At 45.8% G+C, this 22641-nt stretch overlaps 1 protein-coding gene across 6 annotated transcripts; it reads right to left on the bottom strand.

The window, feature by feature from the left end:
- Positions 1-1794: 1794 nt before the first annotated feature.
- Positions 1795-22234, bottom strand: GOSR2 (golgi SNAP receptor complex member 2). 6 transcript variants are annotated; one of them, XM_081218148.1, is made up of 6 exons: positions 22121-22234; positions 13713-13777; positions 11982-12090; positions 10846-10978; positions 8212-8352; positions 1795-4844 (listed from the first exon to the last, which is right to left on the bottom strand). In XM_081218148.1, exons 1-6 carry the CDS (start codon positions 22147-22149, stop codon positions 4683-4685), a joined length of 639 nt encoding a protein of 212 aa, XP_081074274.1. In that variant the 5' UTR covers positions 22150-22234; the 3' UTR covers positions 1795-4682. The 6 variants fall into 6 exon arrangements, with proteins under 6 accessions (XP_081074274.1, XP_081074271.1, XP_081074276.1 ...); XM_081218145.1 differs by having other exon boundaries at positions 11982-12087; positions 22121-22224; XM_081218150.1 differs by having other exon boundaries at positions 11982-12115; positions 13713-13773; positions 22121-22224.
- Between the last annotated feature and the right edge of the window lie 407 nt (positions 22235-22641).

The raw sequence follows: 22641 nt of genomic DNA, 5'->3' as shown, positions 1-22641 counted from the left end.
AAGTTCTGGGCAGACCAGCCAGAAAGGGTTATGTCGCTCCCTAGTGGCAAGATCTGAGTACACCTCCCGTTCTCCACTCCAGAAGCTCCTCCTCAAATTCTCTCTCCCGCTTCAAATAAGGAAAATACTTCAGAGCAGAGAACCTGCCATGTAAGGTGCACCAAATGCGTTACAGCCCTTTACCCAATCCCAGAAAGCTGCCTTGGTCTCCTGCATCTCGTCCCGAGCACGGGTGCAGTGTTTATGAGCTTGGGCTATGAAGCCGGACAGAGGAGGGGCTGGTTCCTCCAGGACTCCCTGTGGGGCCTTGAGAAAAGTCACTAAAGCTCCGTCCCTTCATCTGCACAAAGGAAATGACACATAGCCTAACTCAGAGGGTTTGTGACGATTGGAGGGAAGACCCGGGAAACTAACCATGCCTGACTTCCAGTAAGGGCCACAGGCAAGCTAGCAGTAGTCAAGGTCTGGGCTCTCTCCTCTGAGCAAATATGACATCCTACCCTTCAACAGACAGTAACAGATCATGCTTCTCTCTTTGCTTTGGCTCCAGGCCTAATCAGGGATCCCCCAGAGTGTTTTTGTGGGGCTTCATGACTTGCATGTCTCTTTTTCTTGGCACTGACATTCTACTGACTTGTTCTTGGCTCTCACTTCTTTATATTTCACTGTCTTAGTTATTTCCTCTAAGTCTCCTCAAATCTTTCCTGGAATAAGATATAAACAAATTAAGACTTTATTTTGGACTTGATAAGTTTTGCTCTTCACTCATATATGCTAAGTTCGTATGTTTTCAAATGCTATAGTCTTTGATTAAAACAAAAGCCTCTGTCTACCGCTTCCCTGGTGGCGCAGCGGTTAAGAATCTGCCTGCCAATGCAGGGGACACGGGTTCGAGCCCTGGTCCGGGAAGATCCCACATGCTGCAGAGCAACTAAGCCCGCGCGCTACAACTACAAAGCCTGCGCTCTAGAGCCCGTGAGCAACAACTATAGAGCCCTCGTGCCGCAACTACTGAAGCCTGCGCGCCTAGAGTCCGTGCTCCACAACAAAGAGAAACCACCGCAACGAGAAGCCCGTGCACCACAACCAAGAGTAGTCCCTACTCGCTGCAACTGGAGAAAGCTCGCACACAGCAACGAAGACCCAACACAGCCAGAAAAAAAAAAAAAAGAAAAAAAGCCTCTGTCTAAAAGACACACATCAGGGCTTACCTGGTGGCGCAGTGGTTAAGAATCTGCCTGCCAACACAGGGAACACGGGTTCGAGTCCTGGTCCGGGAAGATCCCACATGCTGCGGAGTAACTAAGCCCATGTGCCACAACTACTGAGCCTGCACTCTACAGCCTGCGAGCCACAACTACTGAGCCCACGAGCCACAACTACTGAAGCCCGCGCACCTAGAGCCCGTGCTCTGCAATGAGAAGCCTCCGCGACGAGACGCCACCACAATGAGAAGCCCGCGCACCGCAACAAAGAGTAGCCCCCGCTCGCCGCAACTAGAGAAAGCCCACGCACAGCAACAAAGACCCAACTCAGCCAAAAATAAAATACCTAAATAAATGTGGAAATAAATAAAAGACACACATCAGAATTACCTTAGAGACTTAAAAAGTATTCTAATGCAGAAGGTCTGGGGTAGGCCGGAGGAATCCATAATTTTTAAAAAGTTTCCCAGCTACTGCTGAGGCAGCCAACCCACCCCTGGTCTCGGAACAGTGTTTCAGAATCTCTGGCCTGAGTGAAAAAAGAGGGTCATTAGTTATGACGATGAATGTCAAATTCCTTTACAAAATGTAATTTTCTAAATAAAATAAACAGCAACTTTATTCAACTGAAGTGTTTCAAAAACAATAAGTGTAAAGACAAATGCAAATCAAACCCATTTAAATTCATCAGGGCAAAGGACAGGAAAAATCCCAGCAGCAAAGCTTTCTATAACATCAAGACTCTCCTACTTACTTGGTCGTGGAGTTCGGCTTTTCTTCAGGTGATCACACCTGGAGTACACATCCATGGAATGAAGATACTCCAAGTTCCTTGACAACCCACCTGTCTTAAACCGCAATAGGTACACCAAAATCCTGTACAAGGTCGCAGAGGCGGCTCCTGGAGATTCTTGCACCTGAGAATTCACCCCAACTCCACTAGAGGGTGCTCCTTCCCTGGCCTGGAGACCCTGCCCTATACTCTGGGAACTGTGGAGACAAAGTGTGTTGCTCAGAGCATCGAAAGCCAATGTGTGACAGGGAAGGGCAAGCACACGATGACACGAGGTGCCCCAGGGTCTCCAGACATACTGTGGCTGCTGTTCCTTAGCTCCGGGTGGTGAAGACCCACAAACTGCCCCCTCGATTTTTATTACAAAGTAGCGAGAATGGCTCTGAAGGTGCAGCACGAAGGAAGGCCTTACTTCTTGTTCGTCGAGGCCAACAATCACTAGAAAGGCAAGTGTGGAAACAGACTGGTGTACATTACAAATAGGTGTCACATCAGCCAACAGAGGGCAGGGGGTGGGGGTAGTTTCTGCCTCCCCAGAGTTCAAGTCCAAATGGCTTAGCTGCTCCTCTTCTTCCAAAGTGCACTGTCTGGCAGGATCCTCAGGTGCCCAGGCTCAGAGCCAAGTCTGTGCAGTTTAAAAACCCATTTCAGGGCTTCCCTGGTGGCGTGGTGGTTGAGAGTCCGCCTGCCGATGTAGGAGACACGGGTTCGTGTCCCGGTCCGGGAAGATCCCACATGCCGCGGAGCGGCTGGGCCCGTGAGCCATGGCCACTGAGCCTGCGTGTCCGGAGTCTGTGCTCCGCAACGGGAGAGGCCACAACAGTGAGAGGCCCGCGTACCGCAAAAAAAAAAAAACCAAAAAACCCATTTCATGGACTGCTAAGAGAGCTGTGCTGGGTCCCTGGGATGGCAGGGGCGCTGGGTATGATGCAAATTCCCAACTGGGCCTCCCCAAAGTCAGAGCTAGGTCTGAAGATGCTTCCACCCCTCTGTCCATCCACCAGGCCAATGTTTTCACTCTGGCAGGGCCCTCAATCCTTTTATGAAGGGATCAAAGATTCCCCTTTCCTTGGAAACCCAGGGCCCCTGTTTAGCCCAGACAAGTAAGAGCAATAGAGATCCTACCAGAAGTGTGAAATCAGTACCCAGGAAACTCATGTAAAAATCTGTGACAATTAAGAAACATTTCCCCAAAAGGGATCTATGCCACAGATGTGCCTACAAAGATCAATACTGCTACAGAAACAGGTTGGGGGGGGGCGGTGGTAAAGAAGGGAGGTGGAAGAGAAAACACACAGAAAAGAGAAAGATGACAGAAGATAGTCCAAATGACAAGAAATAAAGACAGGAAGTAGGTAGGGCAAGACAGTCAAAGGTGGGGTTAATACTGACCAGGTTTACAGTTCCTCTGGGAAACTGTGAGTGTTATTTATGTCTTGCCATACTGAGCCTAGGGCTGGTAGGGCCTGTGACAGATGAAAAAATAGGCTAACCACGTCTTTCTGGTACTTTCAGTGATCAGTCTCCTTGAACAGACTGGATTTACAATAAATTCCACAATACGCCGGGTACCGGTACAGCCTTAATCTAGGGTTGGTCCAAGAAGGAAAAAGGTCCTGGTCCCTGAAAACAGTCTTACAAGGACATACACACCAGAGACGTCTCTAGGGTGGCATGTGCCCACACTGGCTGGGCAGAATGGAGGCTTGGCTGACAGTTGCTAATATATTTCAAGGAAGGGAAGAGAGTCAATTATTCATTAGAGACACTAAAACTAGAGATGAGACTGTAAAAGACAAATCACTAACCTTTGCTCACAGCTACCTGATAAGGGGCAAACACCCACCAAAGCCTGGGCACGGGTGCCAGGCTGCAGTCTTAAAAGCCAACCATTAACTACTGGGAAAAAAATCGGTGACTAGGGTCTTTAGTTTCAAGACTGACCACTCCCGGGGAGTTAACAGTGGCCTTACTTTAGAAAGGAGAAACACCCAACAACTGTGATGGGGAAAATCTTGCTATCAGCAACAGCGCCAGTGCCTCTGTTTCCTCTAGGTAGCTGCTTCCGGGGAAGGATGACAAGTATTAGCAGTCAGTCATTGGCATGTCATTATTTTTTGGAGGGGCGTGGGGGAAGGTGGCTAGTAGCAAGAGCATGTGAACCAACCTACTGTAGTGGGTGCAGGAAAAGAAGGCCTCTTTCCCCTCCTCTCTTTGCTTCTGCTCTAGACTACCTACTAGGAGCCAGAAAGGCCAGTGGATGGCAAAGCGTGGACAGTCCTGTCTGCAAGCTCACCGTGAAAGCCTTCCCGGGTGCACATCAGCTAGGAGGACAAAAACCACCAAGGCCATTCTCTTCCTCCCCTCTCCCTGGCCCTCCCTCACCCTGGCATCACTTCCTCCCCCAGTGAGAGTGAGAGTGAGCATGAGAGAGAACAGACACTTCGTTCATTTCCTAAGCACCACAGCTTGGTAGCACGAGTTTCCCCTCCAAGATGTCACAAAAAACAGAGATTTGAAACTCCCACCAGGTTACAGGTCACAATTACTTCTGAGTGGTCTTCACAGTTAAGATGGGCACACAGTTCAGAAGGCAGCCTCTCGGCCTCCCTCTCTTTGCACACTCACGCTCACACACACTCTCACGCCATGGGACCGTTGTTCAGCCAGAGGGCCTGGCCGGCTCAGGTCAGGTACTGCACCACGAGGAACATGACCACACAGGTGAGAAGCATCCCACCGATCATGAAGTACTTGTCCTGGAAAGCTCGCTTCTCGATGAGCCGCATCACCGTGTTGGACAAGCCGAGCATATTGGCGATGTCGAGGATCTTCTTCTGGGTCCCCTGGGACAGACGAAAAGAGGAAGAAGAACAAAGATCAACTCCTTCTACCAAGGACGGGTGAATGTCATCATGAGGTGGGGCTTTACCAACAGACAGTCTCTTGGTCATGCCTAAAGCATACAAGCAGCAGCAGCCACCAGAAACAGATCACGCTCCTATGGCCAAATGACTTTTGGTCAAGATTGCAGAGCAAAGCAAGGGGGAAAGGAAAGTCTTCCACAAATGCGCTGGAACAAATGGCTGTATAATGAGTAGCACACGTACGTATCATATACACACACGTACATATATGTCTGTATATAATATATATGTATTAAAAAAGACCTTTGATTCATATTATACATAAAAATTAATTCGTTCGTAGAATTAAACAAAAACGCTAAAACTATAATAAAGCTTCTAGAAGAAAACAGAAGAATGTCCCCAAACTGGAAACAATCCAGGTGTACATCAACCAGAGGATGGATTAACAATTTGTGTTCTGTGCACAATGGGATACTGCTGGGCAATAAAAAGGACCTGATTACACCATGTAACAATATGAATGAGCCTGGAAAACATTCCTGAGAGGAAGAAGTCACACACAAAATCGTAATGTGAATACACTTACATTAAGTTCAATAACAGTCAAAACTAATAAATGGTGAAATAAATTAGAACAGTGGTTGCCTGGGGCAGGGGGAGGGAGCAGGGGTAGACTGACTGGGAAAGGGCACAAGGGACCTTTCAGGGGTGGTGGAAACGGTCTCTGCCTTGTCAGCAGTGTGAGCTACAAAGACGGATGTATGTATTTGTCAAAATTCAATGATCGGGGCCTCCCTGGTGGCGCAGTGGTTGAGGGTCCGCCTGCCGATGCAGGGGATACGGGTTCGTGCCCTGGTCTGGGAGGATCCCATATGCCGCGGAGCGGCTGGGCCCGTGAGCCATGGCCGCTGGGCCTGCGCATCCGGAGCCTGTGCTCCGCAACGGGAGAGGCCACAACAGTGAGAGGCCCGCATACGGCAAAAAAAAAAAAAAAAAAAAAAAAAAAATTCAATGATCTGTACAAATAAGATCTGTATACCTCACCGTATGCACATTATACCTCCATAAAAAAGTTTTAAATTAGAATGTTTTATATCGAAAAAAAGGCAACATCAAAAAACTTCTCTCTGCTCCCTGGCTCTAAAACGCTTGCTCTCAGCCTGTGTACTCTGTAGAGTAGAAACCGTAGGGATTCTGCTGAGTACAACGTATGGGTCTGTGTCCACATTTATAAGAGAGTTTGAAGTGGACAAGATGGAACCACAGAAACACAACTGGCAGACACCAACCCAAGGACCTACAACTCTTTATATGAATGTCACCACCCGCCACGCAAAACAAAAGGGTATTTTATTCCTAAACCAAAAGCCCAAACCACCCAGGCCACCCTTCCTCTCTGCTTTCTAATTTTCATTTTTAAGCACATTCAATTTCGTATGAAGTAACAAATATAAATGAAAGCTGGGCAGACCCCAACTTAACTTACACACATCACCAACTGCAGCTGTATGACGGCATCTAACCTAATGTCCTGCAACCATTTTTTAAGTGAACACAGTAACGAGCAACTGAGAGAAGATGCAAGAGAGGTGAGAACAACACAAGGCATCACGGGCAGGAGTTCAAGACCCACGTTCTGCCCAGATAATGATATACAAGCCTCACGGAGAGAGATCTCTCAGGTCAAACTTTATCTCTGCCAGAGACCAGAGACATGTTTTTCCCATAACAATGACAGTATAAACTAGACTGTCACTAAAGACTCCACTTAACTCTGAAAGAGCAGATTATTTCATCACTCTATGAAGTTCAAGTACCAAGCTTCGAAAATCACTTGAAAATTAACATAAATTTCAAAAATGTTATTCATTTTCCACCCCAATTTTCCCCAAATCAAGGCCCGGTTCCTTCAGGCTCCCTCCTATGTCCCTTTCAAATGGTTTGGGCAGAAACTTCCCTGACAGAAGTGGGGTAGGAGGCAGGTGGAGGGAACCAAGAGGCAAAAGACAGGTATAGTAGGCGTGCAGAGGAAACGGAATTAGAAACCTCTCATTCCAGCCCCTGACTGCCCACCAGGCTTCCCGGCGCTTCACCGCTGGGGGCAGTGTTGGGGCAGAAGTTGCTTGGACTCCTCAGTGACACCAGACTTCGGGAAGAAGCTGACATGTGCTTTAACAATAAGCTCTGACCCCCAGCGGGTCAACTGGAGTGTGACATGGTGAGTCTCGTCCTAAAAGGGTTTTACTGTTTTTCTGAGATATGGGAAGGAGGCCAGCAGTTTTCTAAAGAAAGGGAGGATTAACCATCATGTATCAGTTTAGATTACTGCAGGTGGCTGTTCTGAAAGGGGGGCACCCATGGAGCTGTCAGAGACCACGCTTCCAGACCATTTGAAGCGCTGCGGCCATCAGCAAGAGATAAGTGTCACTCGCGGCTCCCCTGACCTTCTCCTGGGTAAAGGTGGTAGGCGCTGCTCAGAAATGTACAGAAGTCCCGTGGAGCTGACAAGCTCAACACAGTCCAACAAAAACTAAGATAAAGCTCACGCTTCCGAGTGACTGCTTCTCACAGCTCAGTGGCTGGGAGGGCTTCGTCCACTGGGGACCACACCCTGATAACAGACACAGCCCACACCCCATTATCCATCAGGGTTGATACAGGAAAAGGGCTGAGGCTGAAACATCATGACTGACATCAGAGGCTGTGTTATGTTTCTGTAAACCACTCCCAGGGGTTTTGAGTCTCAGCCAATGGGGCAGGGCTTCTAGGAATACCTGTTGCTAAAGAGAGAGTGAAGAGTCACTGGGGATCACCAGCCTGTGCTCTAGAAGGCACCCGCTGCTAGTCAACCAAGGCAGCCCTAAGACCCCCTTCAGTTGCTGCAGTACAGAGGTCTCGGCTATAAGGCTGTCCACTGGTGGGCGCGGGGTGGGTGGGGGGCGCCACACAGGAAAACTGAGAGAGAGCGAGGGGCCAAGTACAGCTGCATCTTCCTTCTTGCGAGAGCGGATTCTGTAACAGAATTTCCCAGTCCATTACTGCTTCCTCTCATAGCAGCAGTCACTTTACATTAAGTTCAGGAAATGGAAAAAGACCTGGATACCAAGAGATGCCACATTATGGTTCACTGCAAACACAAGAAACACCTACTGGCAAAGGGAATCTGGCTCCTTTTGGACTCATAATAATTCAATTCCAACAGAAAGGAACCCAAACTCAAAGGCTCTCACTATCACAGTATCACTATCTAGGGGTATGCGATCAAAAGGTAAACGCAGGTCCCACACTTTTGGATAAAGCCAAAACAAAAGGCCTTCTCCCTGTCCCCCAAAAGGGCCCCCACCTTCAAGGTCAGTCTCTGGGCCCTCAGTCCCTCCAGAATACTGTGCCCGCCTCCAATGAGGTCATCCATGCCGTGGTGAATTTTCTGGAGGGAGGAGTTAAACTGCAGTGATTCATCCATTGGTATGGTGGTGTCAGAGTCCTGTGAAAGAAACGCAGGCACTTGATTACTTTGCTTGCTGGTCAGCTCCTGGGGTCCCACCACATCTGACCGCTCTGCCTCTTGGCCAAGGTCAAGCCGGAAAAACAGCCAGAGGGAATGGTGCGAGAATCAGAGGAACTTAACAGAGAAGAAAAAGCAAAGATCGGGGGTGGCCTCTGTTCACTCAGAGGAAGAGGAATTCTCAGACTTATCACTCTGCATGTGGGTTCCCCCCACCCAAGTCTTGTTCATCCCTGCCTCCATATCATTCCCCCAACTTAGGAAAAACTCTATTCTTTTAAGACCTTGCTGGGCTTCTCCTAAAGGCTTTCTCTGACTCCTTGCTAACGTAGCTTATTCCAAATGTTCCTTTACTTGGCTTTCCCTCAGTGCAGTGTTAAAGGTTTGCTTTTGTCCTCCGGCTATTTTATCTACAGCTTATCCCTCCAATTAGACAGACTGACTAAGGAGAGAAGAGACTGTTTTCTATTTAAGGCCTAATGGTGTTCAGGATGGGTCTATCCACCTGAGCAGGGAAGAAAAGTCTATAAAGAAATGAAGGGAGAAAAAACTAATACTGATCAAGTGCTTTCCGCTTTGCATGCTCTTTACCCTAAGCTCACTTAATCCGCACTCTACCCTTACGCAGTAGTTATGATATTATCCCTGTTTTAGATGAAGAGACGGAAACCCAGAGAGGTGGAATGACTTGTTCAAGAGTACGCAGAGCTGGTAAGACGTCCAGCGGAGCACGAATCCCAGTGCTGGGTGCAGAGCCTGCCCTCTCAACCATCCTGTAGGGAGAAAAGCAAGACCAATCCCAGGGCTCCACTTTTACACGGCAAGTGGGAAGGACGCAGAAGCAGGGCACGACCAGCCACAGCACTGTCTTCTCTCCCGCCTCCTGGCCATTGCAGACTCTTCTGCCAAGTAGTGCCACTTTTACCACTTTCCATCATCATGAAGAGGTTAAAGCACCTCTTCTTGGCTGCTCAAGTTCACAATCATTTTTCATTCAGGTATACGTCCCCCCACCCTGCTAACAACGGGAGTTTCTCAGAGGCAGGAGTCACGGTTTTTTAATTTAAACACGCTTTACTCTCGGTACCTTAAATAGCATTCTGCATAAGCTGATGCTCGGTGGGTCAAGACTCCAGTGTTTGAATCAATTAGAGACTTCTTTTCATTTCTTTGACAGATATTTATTGAATGCCTTTTATATACAAATCTTTCTTACCCTCCCATCTGAAAAGGTATAGCTGATGGGCTGTTAGCTCTCAGAAAAATGTATTATACCTCCCGATCGTAGAAAGACCAGGAAGAAGTTCGTTCGGCCAGTCAGTTTTTATTAAGGGCCCACTGTATGCACAGCATCACACTAGGCTGTTAAGAAACAAAATAATTCTGAGCCATCATCCATGGCCTAAAAAGGCTGGAATAACCAATGTCACAGCTAGCAAAAGCCCATACACCACCTTCTCATGTGTCGTACAGTTCTCTACTCTTTTGAAAGGCAGCTCTGCTTACCATTATACCACCAACACATGCTCACTGAACTTCTGAAGTGTTAATCACGGTTACCGGACTGCTTGCGCTAGAGAAACCAAACTACATAGGCACATTCTGAAGCACCTGGGGACATTATTCCAAGTGTGGACACAGCAAAGAGAGTTAAACATCTGCAAAGTGGGAGCTGATCTGAATTCTGATGATAGGCTTAGAAAGCTAAGATCTCTTTAGAAAATGAAACTCTCTGCAAAAACAAACGAAACAAACAACTCTCCCCCCTCCACCACCAAGACCCATCTAATTTGGTGGAATACATTATGCAGGACACGGCAAAGGCCAGTATGTTCTACAGCCACGTGTGGGAAATGATCCTCTTGAGACCAAAGGACAGGGACAAAGGTGTTCTAAGAAATCAAACATGCAAACCAACAGGCCACTTTGAAACAGGCTCGAGTCAAGCAATCCCGCTAAAATGAAATATCTGTTAACAAATTCCTCCAAACTGCCGCTCAGACTAGGGGCAAAAACATTTTAATGCATCTGACACTGGAAACACCCCCACACACACCCCCCACACACACAACCCCCCCACGATGGCAATGCCTGAAGGCAGCTTTGAAACGCTGCCCTCACTGCAAATAGCCTAAGTTCTAATCATCTGTCTCGATCTGATCAGGAAAACATTTCCACCATGTGAACGTCCACCTCTCTGCATCGGGCCAGTCAAACCAGGTAATTTTCACCTCTGCTCGTTCCCTCAATTTAACTGCTTCCTCTTCAGGTTTTTGTGACAGAGAAAGAGATTCCCTGCTTAGGACTAGTCTCTGTGGCAACGCACAAAGTCTGCCGTCACTTCCGGTCGCTCTCCTCCTGTCCGATCAGTCTGCTTCAGACACCCGCTAAAAGACCGCCGCTCAGAGCCCTGAGCTGCAGCTCCCACAGGCTGTCGAGTTCCCGCAGATCCCACCCAGGAGCCTGGCTTACATTAGTGGTGAAGGTGCGGGACAGAAGCTCTTCTCGCTGTCTTTCCTGCTGCTCCCTTGCGTATCGCCGATGCTGGAAGTTTTGGAGAGCAGTCTGCAGGTGCTGGACATCATACTTTAACTGGTCGACACGACTAGAATTGACAGAGAGATTGAATTCCAGAGTCCAGAGCAGCATGATTGGAGGTAGCCAGGCTTTGTCTTCAGGAAAGAAGACATTTCCTTACTTCCCCCTACACCACTCCATGCCATCCACCCCCCACAAATAATCTGATTTTGATCAATGATGTTGAAAGTAAAGAAGGAGCTTGTGGTTAGAGCAGGGTGGTAGCACGTGAGATTCCAGCAGCTTTACTTAAATATCTGCTGGTCTCTGATTCCGGATGCATGACAGGGAACAGGTGACAGGAAGCAGGTTTGATGACCTCTTCCTGACCTTCTAGGGGTTATATCGCTCTCCTGGAAGAAGCCCAAGGGCATCTTTGGAGTAAAGCATCAGTGAAGTTTCATAAAACTTTTGGGAGCAGGGGCTGGGGTAGAGATGGTGAGGGTGATTTCATTTTAATTTCGTGGGGGTGTATCAAACATTAGATCAGTATTTCATTACAAATACACCGACTGGAGTAATTAAGAGCAAGATATTTCAACCCAAGAATGTAGCAGGAACCAAAGAGCAGAGTGAAACTCCCCGGTAGCATTAGGTTTCAAGTGGCCATGGGTCTGGTCAGAAAAACAGTACTGGGGGCAAAATTTCTAAATGACACCAACGAGAAAAGGAGACATGAGGCTTCTGAGCCATTAACCTGACAGGCTTTTTACTCCTTTTTTTTAAAAAATTGAAGTACAGTTGATATACAATATAATATAAGTTACAGGTATACAATATGGTGATTCGCAAGTTTTAAAGGTTATACTCCATTCACAGGTATCATAAAACATTGGCTCTGTTCCCCGTGTTGTACAACACAGGCTTTTTATTCCGAGGGGGTATCACTCAAACAGAACTGTGCTCTTTATGGGACTTTATCTTTTCATAGTCTCAGTTTTTCAATGTATAAATGGGATTTTCAGAATATGTGATGGCCTCCCCTGGGAGAAAGGCCTGCCATGATAGGCCTGGGGTGTCAGAGTACTCACAGTTTGGCGTTCTGTCTTTTGTTAGGAGGCTCCTTGCTGGACAAGATCTCCAGACGCTCTAGATGGCTGAATATCTGGTCTATGCTTGCTTGGATTTCGTTTTCTACTACTGCACAAAAGAGAAAAAAGAATAATTACTGGAAAAATAATAAACACAGTCATTTACCTTATCCCTTTCGATAAACAGTCAAAATGACCTCTTTTCCATTTCTAATCATATACCAATGAGATTGCTGGGAAGGCAAACAAAGTCAAAGAATAATTGCTGGAATAATAATAATAATAGTGAACTTAAATTGGAATAAATCAAACATATCTTTTTTCTCTATCAAATGAACTCAAAAATATGTATTTCAAAAGGAGAAAAATGCATACACTAATGATGATGGAGAAAAAATTCAAATTATACTAAGTGACTGTAAACGTTGTTTCAAAAAAGAAATATATATATATATATAGCTGTTAATGCCATAACAATGCCAATTTTTTAAAAAGCTGAAGATACATCTGTAGAAATAAATTTCCTGCCTTTAGAAAATAAAATGAACATTTAAAGATTGTCGAAATAAATATTTTAAGCAAAATGTAGTATTTTCTGATACAAAGTGAGGCCTCTTTTCATCTGAGATTATTTTCAGATATGGGTTATAAATATCTCGTAGAAAGACTGCCAACTGAACTCCCCACAGAACATAATGAGGTTAAAAAAAAAAAAAAAAGGCGCAAAGGGAAAGATTTAGTATGTGAAACAGAGAGAAGAGTTCCCTTAAGAATGGGCAGACTGATGCTGGAGTCCCCAGAATAGACCGAATATCAACAGGAAAGAATCCACAGAGGTAACGATACGATAAACACAGTCATTTACCTTATCCCTTTCGATAAACAGTCAAAATGACCACTTTTCCATTTCTAATCATATACCGATGAGATTGCTGGGAAGGCAAACAAAGTCAACAGACAGAAGCAGCTAAACTGTGAGCAGAAAAAGGCATCCAGATTGCCTCTTGCCCGAAACGACAGTAGAGAAAGAAATGTCACCTTCCTAGGGTAGCCCACAGCTAACAAGCACGGCTCAGAACAAGGTGGGGCACAGGACCAAGAGACGAGGTGCTTTTGGAGCTGCAGAAAGCAGACGTGAGAAAACAGGAGAAATGGGCACAGCGCCAGCCGAGGAGTGAGAGGAGGGGACCGCATCTGCAGTGGGTGGGGGGTCAGCAATGCCTGTGTGACTGACTCAGAAAAATGACCTTTTCTTACAACAGAGAAGAAACGAAAACACAGAAAGCAGCACTCTTTTAAAAGGAAATCACGGTGTGGGAACTAAACCAATTAATACTGCTCATCGTTTCTCAATAATCCGCCTAAAAAGCCACAGTTCTCAGCTCAGAAGAAATGGCCAATTCCAGTTAAACATCTCTGAATTTTTATGGACCACATTCCTCTACGGACTAGGTAATGAGATTAAGACAGATGGAGGAAAGGACTTCCATTCCCATAGGGCCATGTCAGGTTGAGTGGAGGGGTAATGGGGGATAAGACTTGTGGGATTCCAAAGGGCACAATCAGGGAAATCAGTGACTTTGCCACAGGCTTTTTCTGTCCACCCTAACAACAGAACTCATTCCACACTGAATCATTAAGCCCCTGAGGCAGAAACGCAGTCAGGAAACCCAGCCCATTAGCACCGTGTCATCAGAGAAAGGACTCTGGTCTCCATAGTTAATTACTCACAGTGCAGAGACTGCTTGTCGGCTGTCTCCAGGCGTCCCATGTGAGACTGGATCTCGTGGACCTGCCTATCAAAGGAAGAGGGAGGAAATGAGTGAGACAGGAGTAATCAACAGCGCTTCGGTCAGGAAAGACAATTTTTCTAATGCCAACATTTAACTGATTTAAATTGACAGTATCGCTGAACTGTAAAATATGTATGTGGCACTTCAGGTCACATGTTTTGGCACGGTTTCTAATATTTTAATATTAATAATAATACTGACAGGCGGCATTTAGTGAGTGCTTACCGCATCTGAGACGTTCTGCAAAGTCCATAACCCTATGAGGAAAGTACTATTATCATCCTCATTTTGTAAATAAGACAACTGAAGCCCAGAAAGGTTATGTAACTTGTTCAAGGTCACACACCAAGTGATAAACCTCGATCTGGACCCAGCCAATCCCACTCTCTGTTCTTTGACCCAATGTGCTGGGCACTGGTCTGTACTAGGGAGAGTCAAAGGGCAAGAGAGATATAATCCTTGTCCTTGAGAAACACTGTAATTAGGAAGGACAGGCCAGATAGACATGTAAAGTCCCAAGAAGATTTAAGAGAACACTAACACACAGAAGTGTAAACAAAAGAGAGCTGAGGAGCTGCGCGCAGCAGTGCTAAGCAAAGGCAATGAACGGAGGAGTGAGCTGGGGAAAGCTCTGTGGGTGAGGGCGTTCTCAACTTCATTTTGAAGAAGACAGACATGACTTGGTGAAGGAAGATGTGGAGAAAATGACGTGCCAAAAGGCCTGCAAGGCACGTCACGTGGGTTACCAGCAGGCTGGCCTGCCTGAGGGCTGGGGTCAGAGGGGAGAAGGGGGTGAGGTGATTAGCTGGAGGAAGCCAGCAGAGGAAGGCCCTGGAAGATACGCATCTCCTGTTTGGTCAACACCTTTCCCTGGCGGTACGCGGCGACTGTCATCTCCTTTGGAAACGCCAACGCTGCACCCAGAACCTCTGGCATGGTCCCGGACGTAGGCCCCAGAGCATCTTCTGGAGGCTCCCCGGGGACTGGGCAAGGTCACCTACCCGCTGAGCCCTTCCAAGATGTCCTCTGTGATCAGTCCTGGGGATACTGTTTATCCTACCCCAAAAACCGTCTCCTGGTGCTTCTGGTCTCCCCACGTGAGAGCCACATGAGAGGGGCCTGTGAGCTCTTCCATCATCACCAACCCTTGAGGGAAAGGTCAGAAACCATCCTCCACCGTGAGCACCACAAACTGTGACCCCAAATTTACCAATGCGAGCCAGGAGCCCAAATTTCATTTGAACTTGCCTCTAGTCTTTTCCAGGGTGTCCCTGTGGCCTCTAAACGTGACCCATGGCCCCAGAAGCAAGAGCAGCTCTCTAACGACTCTCAGAGCGCTCCTGGGCAAGACCCATGGTCCTGAGAGGCACCAGGAAATCACTCCTAGAACCTGCTACTTCAGGAAGGCAAGTCTGGATGCTTCAGTATGCAGGCACGTGGAGATATGGAGGAAGAAACCAACATCTGGATCAGGGCAACTGTGAAAACAGCCAAAGAGGACTGGATGGCAATGCTGAGATGGAAAAGAGAACTAGGACTTCCCTGAAGGCCTGGATGTGGGCAGTGAGGTAAATTTCTAATGGCAGTGGGAAAAGAATGGATTACAATAAGTGCTGATGGCTCAGCTCGTTATCCATATGGAAAAAAGACACCTCATGTAATAGTACACAAAGATAAACTCAAGATGGTTTAAACCCTAAATGTAAAAAGTGAGGCTTTAGAACCTTCCGGAGAAGATATAGGCGTGCATATTATGACTTCAGGTTAAAGAAGGATTTCTTAAACGAGACAAAAACCAAAACTACCCCCAAAACCCCACAAACCACGAAAGAAAAGACTGATAGATATGGCTACATTAAAACAAAAACCTTTTTACACCAAAGGCACAATTTACAAAAAAAATAAGACAGGCAGAGACTGGAAGATACCTGCAGCAGATAACAAGGGAATAGTATTCAGAATGTATAAGGAACTGCTACAAATCAATAGGAAAAGTCAAACAAAGCAATTTTTAAAATGGGCAAAGGGCAACTGACAGAAAAGGAAACCCAAATGGCCAATAAATATATGAAGAGACACTCTTCTAGTAATCAGGAAAATGCAAATTTAAAACAGTGACATCATGGTGGCGCAGTGGTTAAGAATCCACCTGTCAATGCGGAGGACACAGGTTCGAGCCCTGGTCCAGGAAGATCCCACATGCCACAGAGCAACTAAGCCCACGTGCCACAACTACTGAAGCCCGCGCTCTGCAACAAGAGAAGCCACTGCAATGAGAAACCCGTGCATCGCAACGAAGAGTAGCTCTCGCACAACGAGAGAAAAGCCCGCACGCAGCAACAAGACGCAACGCCATCAAAAATAAACAAAATAAATAAAGTTATTTTAAAAAATAATAAACAATGACATCATATTTCTCCCATTAGACTGACAAATATTTTAAACTTTAAGGATGAGGGACTCATAGCAGGCAAAACCGTGGTCCCCAAGGGATCCTGGGAAGACTTCCAGGTTCCACCAAAGGACTGCCTTTGGCTATGTGTTTTGCTCAGGGGTTTTTAAAAATCAACGTTTGAGAGCTTCCCTGGTGGTGCAGTGGTTGAGAGTCTGCCTGCCAATGCAGGGGACACGGGTTCGGGCCCTGGTCTGGGAGGATCCCACATGCCGCAGAGCAGCTGGGCCCGTGAGCCATGGCCGCTGAGCCTGCGCGTCCGGAGCCTGTGCTCTGCAACAAGAGAGACCACGACAGTGAGAGGCCAGCGCACCACGATGAAGAGTGGCCCCCGCTCGCCGCAACTAGAGAAAACCCTCGCACAGAAACAAAGACTCAACACAGCCAAAAATAAATTAATTAATTAATTTTTTTAAAAATCAACGTTTGATTATGAAATTTGCACATGATTCTGTACTCTAGTGAGTGCTTAGGATATTGTACCACAAAACAAATATTAACATTTTTCATTTAGGCTAAAGTAGTAAGATGAATTTGTCAGGGATAAAACACATTTTGTGTAAAACAGAAAGCTAGTGGGAAGCAGCCACATAGCACAGGGAGATCAGCTCGGTGCTTTGTGACCACCTAGAGGGGTGGGGTAGGGAGGGTGGGAGGGAGACGCAAGAGGGAGGAGATATGGGGATATATATATATATGTATAGCTGATTTACCTTGGCAGAAACTAACACATCACTGTAAAGCAATTATACTCCAATAAAGATGTTAAAGAAAAAAAACCACACATTTTGACTTGAGGTTAAAAAAAAAAGTCAAATGCACAATATAGAATGGCATTCAATTTTGGGAGCCATCTGCTAAAGGAACCCTACCAATTAAAGGTTTCTCCCAATGGAAGGTGAACAGGACAGCTGGAAAAGAGTTTAGAAGTCAAGTTATGGAGAGGAATGGTCAAAAGAGCTAGTGGTAATGATCCTCTGAGAAAAGAAAAGAAAAAACTAAACTAAAATGGGGCAGCTGGGGCTCTTCAAGTATCTGGAGATGACATACAGAAAGAGGAGTGGGCTTGTTTTCTGTGGCTGCTCCTTAAGGGAGACCCAGAACCAAAAGGTACAAATTTCAAGATGACAGATTTCAGCTCAACCCCGGGAAAAATGAGAACAATTACAAACTCTCTCTTCAAGAAGAGGGGGGAAAAAAAGAGCTCCGGCATGTTTAAACACAGAGTACGTGAACTACCTTGAGTTTTATAAAGGGTCCTCCCGACCAAAGTGAGTTGGAATGGAAGACCTTGCCAGTTGCTTTCAATTCTGAAATTCTATGATGACAGCAGGAGAGATGATGCCCATACCCACAAAACCCTATAACCACTCTTCAGCTGGCTTTTACTGTGTTCTAAGCTACAGTGGATAAACTTTAAATTGCAAGGAAACGTTACTGACTTTTTCCATCCAATCTCTATTTGCTTTGAATGAACTGAAAAAGTTAGAGCCAATAAAGCGATACAATCTCTACATGTCATGCCCGACAGGAAATAAATGCAAAACAACAAAGCAAGCATGAATGGCATGGTGGGAACTGCCATGCTGAGTGGCAGATCTGTTTTATACTGAACTGAGAATTCGGACACACATTTGAAGCCAATACGGAAAAGCTGCTACACAAGCGTGACTTGGGAATGTGGACACTAGAAATCACAAGTCCTAGCCCTGCCTAGCATGGGGTCCATGGTGGGCTTGGGTGAAAACATAACCAAGCAGAGACCTAGTAGCAAATAAGCAAGGGTCACTGTTGCTGATTTAAAAAAAAAAAAAAAAAAAGTCTGTAGAAGATCTAGGAAGAATTTTAAGACAGAATTGTTTTTTAAAAGTCCAAGGAACTACCCCACCCCCATCATATACACCCACTTTGCACCCATGCTGCCTCTGACCAACTTGAGCAGGAAACAGGGTTTTGGAGTTAAAAGATCTGAGTTGAAGTTCTAGTGCCACTGTGCAGTAGCTGAGGGACACTGAACAAGTCATTTAATTCCTTGGTGCCTCAGTGTTCTCAACCGTAAAACGGGGTACTGATAATCATAATTATTTAAAGCGTAGATCCAAATGCAATATGAAACTGCTGTGTAACCCATACAGCACCATACAGAAGTTTGTTGTTTTTACTCAGCTTTGCTTAAAAGTAGTGGGAACCATCTGGGCATTTTCACTCACCCACTTTGCCTCTACTATATTTAGCCTCTCATCAGAAGGGAAAATCAAAAAAAGGAAAAGCTGGTTTTGAGATAAGGTAGCAGTCTTTAAACCCAGCTGTTCATCAAAATCACCTGGAGAGCTTGTTAAAAATAGAGCTTCTTGTGCTCCAAACCTATTGAATCAGAATCTCTAGTGATAATAAGGTCCAGGGCACTGAATGATCCTGGACAAATATGGGCACCTTTCCAAGCACTGGGATCTCAAAAATAGAAGCCTGGCTATTAGCTCCTCTATAAAGTTCATCCTAACACAGTATTATTTAAGTGCAAAATGTTTAACCTGTTTTACATCTTTTCTTCTTTTCATTCATTGTTCAGGTAGTTCAGGCGTTTTCAAGATACACACTTTAAAATGTTGATCTAATTTCAATGTACTTTCAGGGACGTGGCAAGAGATAACTACAAATTGGGTTCAAAGTTCCAGTAAAATTAATACGTTCAGTTACTGTTGTGTCAATTCAGCTGCAATCATTAATTTCTGCAACTGCAAAAGTTAACTGCTGATGCACACAGGATTCTGTGTGTTTCCTTTTAAGGACACTCAATCACCCGTATTATGGAGCTGAAAGGAGCCTTACAGTTTTATCAGCCCAAAACCTTCATTTCACAGATGAGGAAAACAAGGTGAAGAGGTCTAGAACCAGAATCCCCAGTCCTGGTTCAGTCCTTGAGGGGAAAGGAGGCAGATCAGAATATACTGCAGCGTGAAACAAGGTAAACTCCCTAAGGGCAGGGCTGTACAGTTAGCACTGGGAATGGTGCCTGACACAAAGCAGGTGCTAAATAAATATTCGCTGAATGAATGAACGACTGCATAGTAGAAGGCCTAGCAGTGGCTGGCCAGATCTTGCCCCTTTCTGTTTTTGTAATAAAGTCTTATTGGAATACAGTCACATCCATTTGTTTACATATTGTCTTACAGCTGCTTGCCCACTATAATAGCAGAGTTGAACAGCTGCTACAGAGACCGTACGGCCTGTAAGGCCTGAAATATTTACTATCTGGCTCTTGACCGAAAAAGTTGGCAAGCTCTGCTATAGACTCTAAGAGTCTCCAGAGTTTGAGGGTAAATCATTGGAAGCCTGCAGAGGTAAGTAGTTTATCTACACTCCACAAATCTTGTTTGGGACACCACTGAGTATTGCTCCTCTAAGTTTATATAGAATTGAGCTTCCCAGTTTACTATGTGATCAGCTACCTGCTGCAATGATAACAGGTAGTCTGAGACTCTGTGAACAAAATTATTCTTAAAAATAAACTGGGTCGCGGCCTCCTTAGCAACATCCTTTAACCAAATTGAATTAAATTAAATTAAATTAAATTACTCAGTCCATTGAGCCTTATTATTGTAAAAGATCTGCCCTTTCTTAGTAACATGAGCATAATTTCCTGTTTCATTCCTTTTCCAACTGACTCACAGATCTAGTTTTTAAAGTTCCTTCCTATAATTATTATATGAGAATAGGGCTCCCCAGTGTAAGACCAATTCTGTCATTTCCATACTATTACAAAGTAGGCTCTACATTTTCACCCACCCAAACCAAACACTTAATAAAGTAAAAAGAAAGAAAAGTAGAAAATGAAACAGTAACTTAATGAAACGTAAATGAAAATGAAACATAAACTTAGAAAATGAAACAATAACGGGATCATCTTCCTCTTATTCTAATGCTCCAAAGCATTGCTTTTGTTGTGAATTCATTAGAGAGGTGGGTCCCCATTTTCTTTCTTTCCCAGGCCCTGGAGGTGTGATTTTAAGTGTTTTTTTCAGCACAAAACTACAGCATAAATTGAAAGTTGTTAGAATAGGATAGGTATAGGCATACACTCCAAAAAATTGAAAACAGAGACTCAAACAGATATTTGTACACCAATGTTCTCAGCAGTATTATTCACAACAGCCAGAAGGTGGAAACAACCCAAGTGTCCACCAATAGATGAATGGATAACGAAACGTGGCGTGTGTGTGTGCGTGTGTGTGTATCCACAAAAGAACAGTATTCAGCCATAAAAAGGAACGATGTTCTGATACACGCTACGACATACATGAACCTTGGAAACATGCTAAGTGAAATAAGCCAAATATTATATTATTCGACTTATATGAGATATATAGAATCGGCAAATTCAGAAACAGAAAGGAGAACAGGTTACCAGGGACTTGGGGAAGAATGGGGAGGTACTGCTTAATGGGTACATGAGTTTCTGATTGGGATAATGAAAAAGTTCTTGAAATGGATAATGTTGATGGTTACACGACACTGTGAATGTACTTGATGTCACTTAACTGTACACTTAGAAATGATTATCGGGACTTCCCTGGTGGCGCAGTGGTTAAGAATCCACCTGCCAATGCAAGGGACACGGGTTTGAGCCTTGGTTGGGGAAGATCCCACATGCTGCGGAGCAACTAAGCCCATGTGCCACAACTACTGAGCCGGTGCTCTAAAGCCCCCGAGCCACAACTACTGAGCCCATGTGCCACAACTACTGAAGCCCGCACGCCTAAAGCCCGAGCTCCGCAACAAAAAGAAGCCACCGCAAGGAGAAGCCCGCACACCACCACGAAGAGTAGCCCCCACTCACCACAACTAGAGAAAGCCCGTGTGCAGCAACGAGGACCCAATGCAGCCATACATACATAAATAAATAAATAAAATATAAAAAAAGAAATGATTATAATTTTAAATGGCAAACTAAATGATACTGGTAACAATTAAAAATTAAATGGTTAACTTTAAAATGGTAAATTTTTATGTTATGCATGTTTGACCACAATAAAAGATAAATCATCCCCCCAAACACGATAGGTATGATCTTATTTCCATATTCAATTACACATTTCAGCACGTTCCAAAAATGCAGGACAATATGAATAAAGGACACTACCAAGGAATTTAAGTTATGAGAAGCTAAACCAAAATTCAATTTCCTTAAAGGTAACCTGTAACCAGATATGAATAACAAGTACCGTAATAATACTGAATGCTATCTGAGCAATTTCTTTGTATCACAAAAATACGGTCTTTAGTATAAACCAAAATCAGAATAAAAGAAAAAAAATCACAGTATAGAACTAACAAGTTTTGAGTCAATAAAGAGTAGGGACTAACATCATTTAGGAGCTGTGCGCTATTAATTAAACGTTTTCTGACGACCTTATCCCAGTGATGGGTCCTTCTAAATTACTTAAGGAGATCCTGTTGGTACTGCTCATTTACCTTCCACCTCACTGTGCCACACGTTAGACCTTTTTCGTGCACGTCCTGACTCTCCAACTAACCAGTAAACTCCTCTGTGCCGGGGCCCTGAGTCCGCACCAGCTCTACCAAATCGGACCATAGAGTTGGCCGGTGCTGGACAAAGTGCGACTTTCCCTTCACCTAGTCTACCCAGCGGGTAGTCATGGCCTCCAAGATCCCCGGAGGCATTCGGCCCAATGTCCTCGGGCACCAGGTCGGACCCTCCGGCCGCCGCTACCTGGGCATCCCGCCAAAGACTGAGCACTTCCGAGCTGCTCCCCCCTGCAGCGCCCGGGCGGAAGGACTAGGCCTCCATACCGGCGGACGCCCGAGGCCCCAGCCCGGGGGCAGGCCTCACCCAGCCTGGCTTTGCCCCAGCCCGTGCCCGACTCGTCCCTCACTTGTGCGTTTGCTGGTACAGCGCTTCCATGCCGCCGGCCCCGCCGGGTCCCGCGCTGGCTTCCACAGAACACGTCCTCACAGCTCCCCTTCCGGCTTTCCGGCTTCCGGCTTCCGGTCTCAGGACCCTCCCTTCCCTGCCGGCTAGGGCTGCCCCAACGCGCGCCCTACTGGTGGTGACTGCGAGAAAGGAGAAAGGAAACTAGTAAAGGGGCCTGGAGAAGAAGGCTAAGTGTAGTCAGAGGTTCTGCCTCAGATGGGGGACGAGGAAGCATAGGTTTGGGCCGGAGGCTGTCTCCAGCATTGAGTCAGGCATTGGTAAGGGCAGTCGCAAGGTACCGTCGTGGGGTCCTCAGAGCAAGTTTGGAGACCAGAGGATAGCAGTTCGTCTTTGCAGGAGGAAGTCTGGGAGGATTCCCGCTTGGTTTCGCTTCGAACTGTTTGTTGTGGGTCTGAAGATTTCACTCTTCGCTGGAGTCTCTGGTGCAAGCATCTCCTGTCTTGTCCACCACCCCATTTATCC

The sequence above is a fragment of the Mesoplodon bidens genome (genome assembly GCF_964165515.1).
Source record: "Mesoplodon bidens genome assembly, chromosome: 19".
NCBI classification, from domain to species: Eukaryota; Metazoa; Chordata; class Mammalia; order Artiodactyla; family Ziphiidae; genus Mesoplodon; species Mesoplodon bidens.
Note: the sequence above shows the minus strand (reverse complement) of the source record. Positions and strands in the feature narration are given on the sequence as shown.

What these genes read in the sequence shown, in the direction of transcription:
- GOSR2 (XM_081218150.1), bottom strand. Translation starts at nt 22,149, where the DNA reads ATGGAAGCGCTGTACCAGCAAACGCACAA. An exon ending in AAAAGACAGAACGCCAAACT is followed by an intron (nt 10,979 to 11,981) that starts GTGAGTACTCTG and finishes TGTCAATTCTAG; the next exon opens with TCGTGTCGACCAGTTAAAGT. An exon ending in CCCGCACCTTCACCACTAAT is followed by an intron (nt 8,353 to 10,845) that starts GTAAGCCAGGCT and finishes TTTCTTTCACAG; the next exon opens with GACTCTGACACCACCATACC.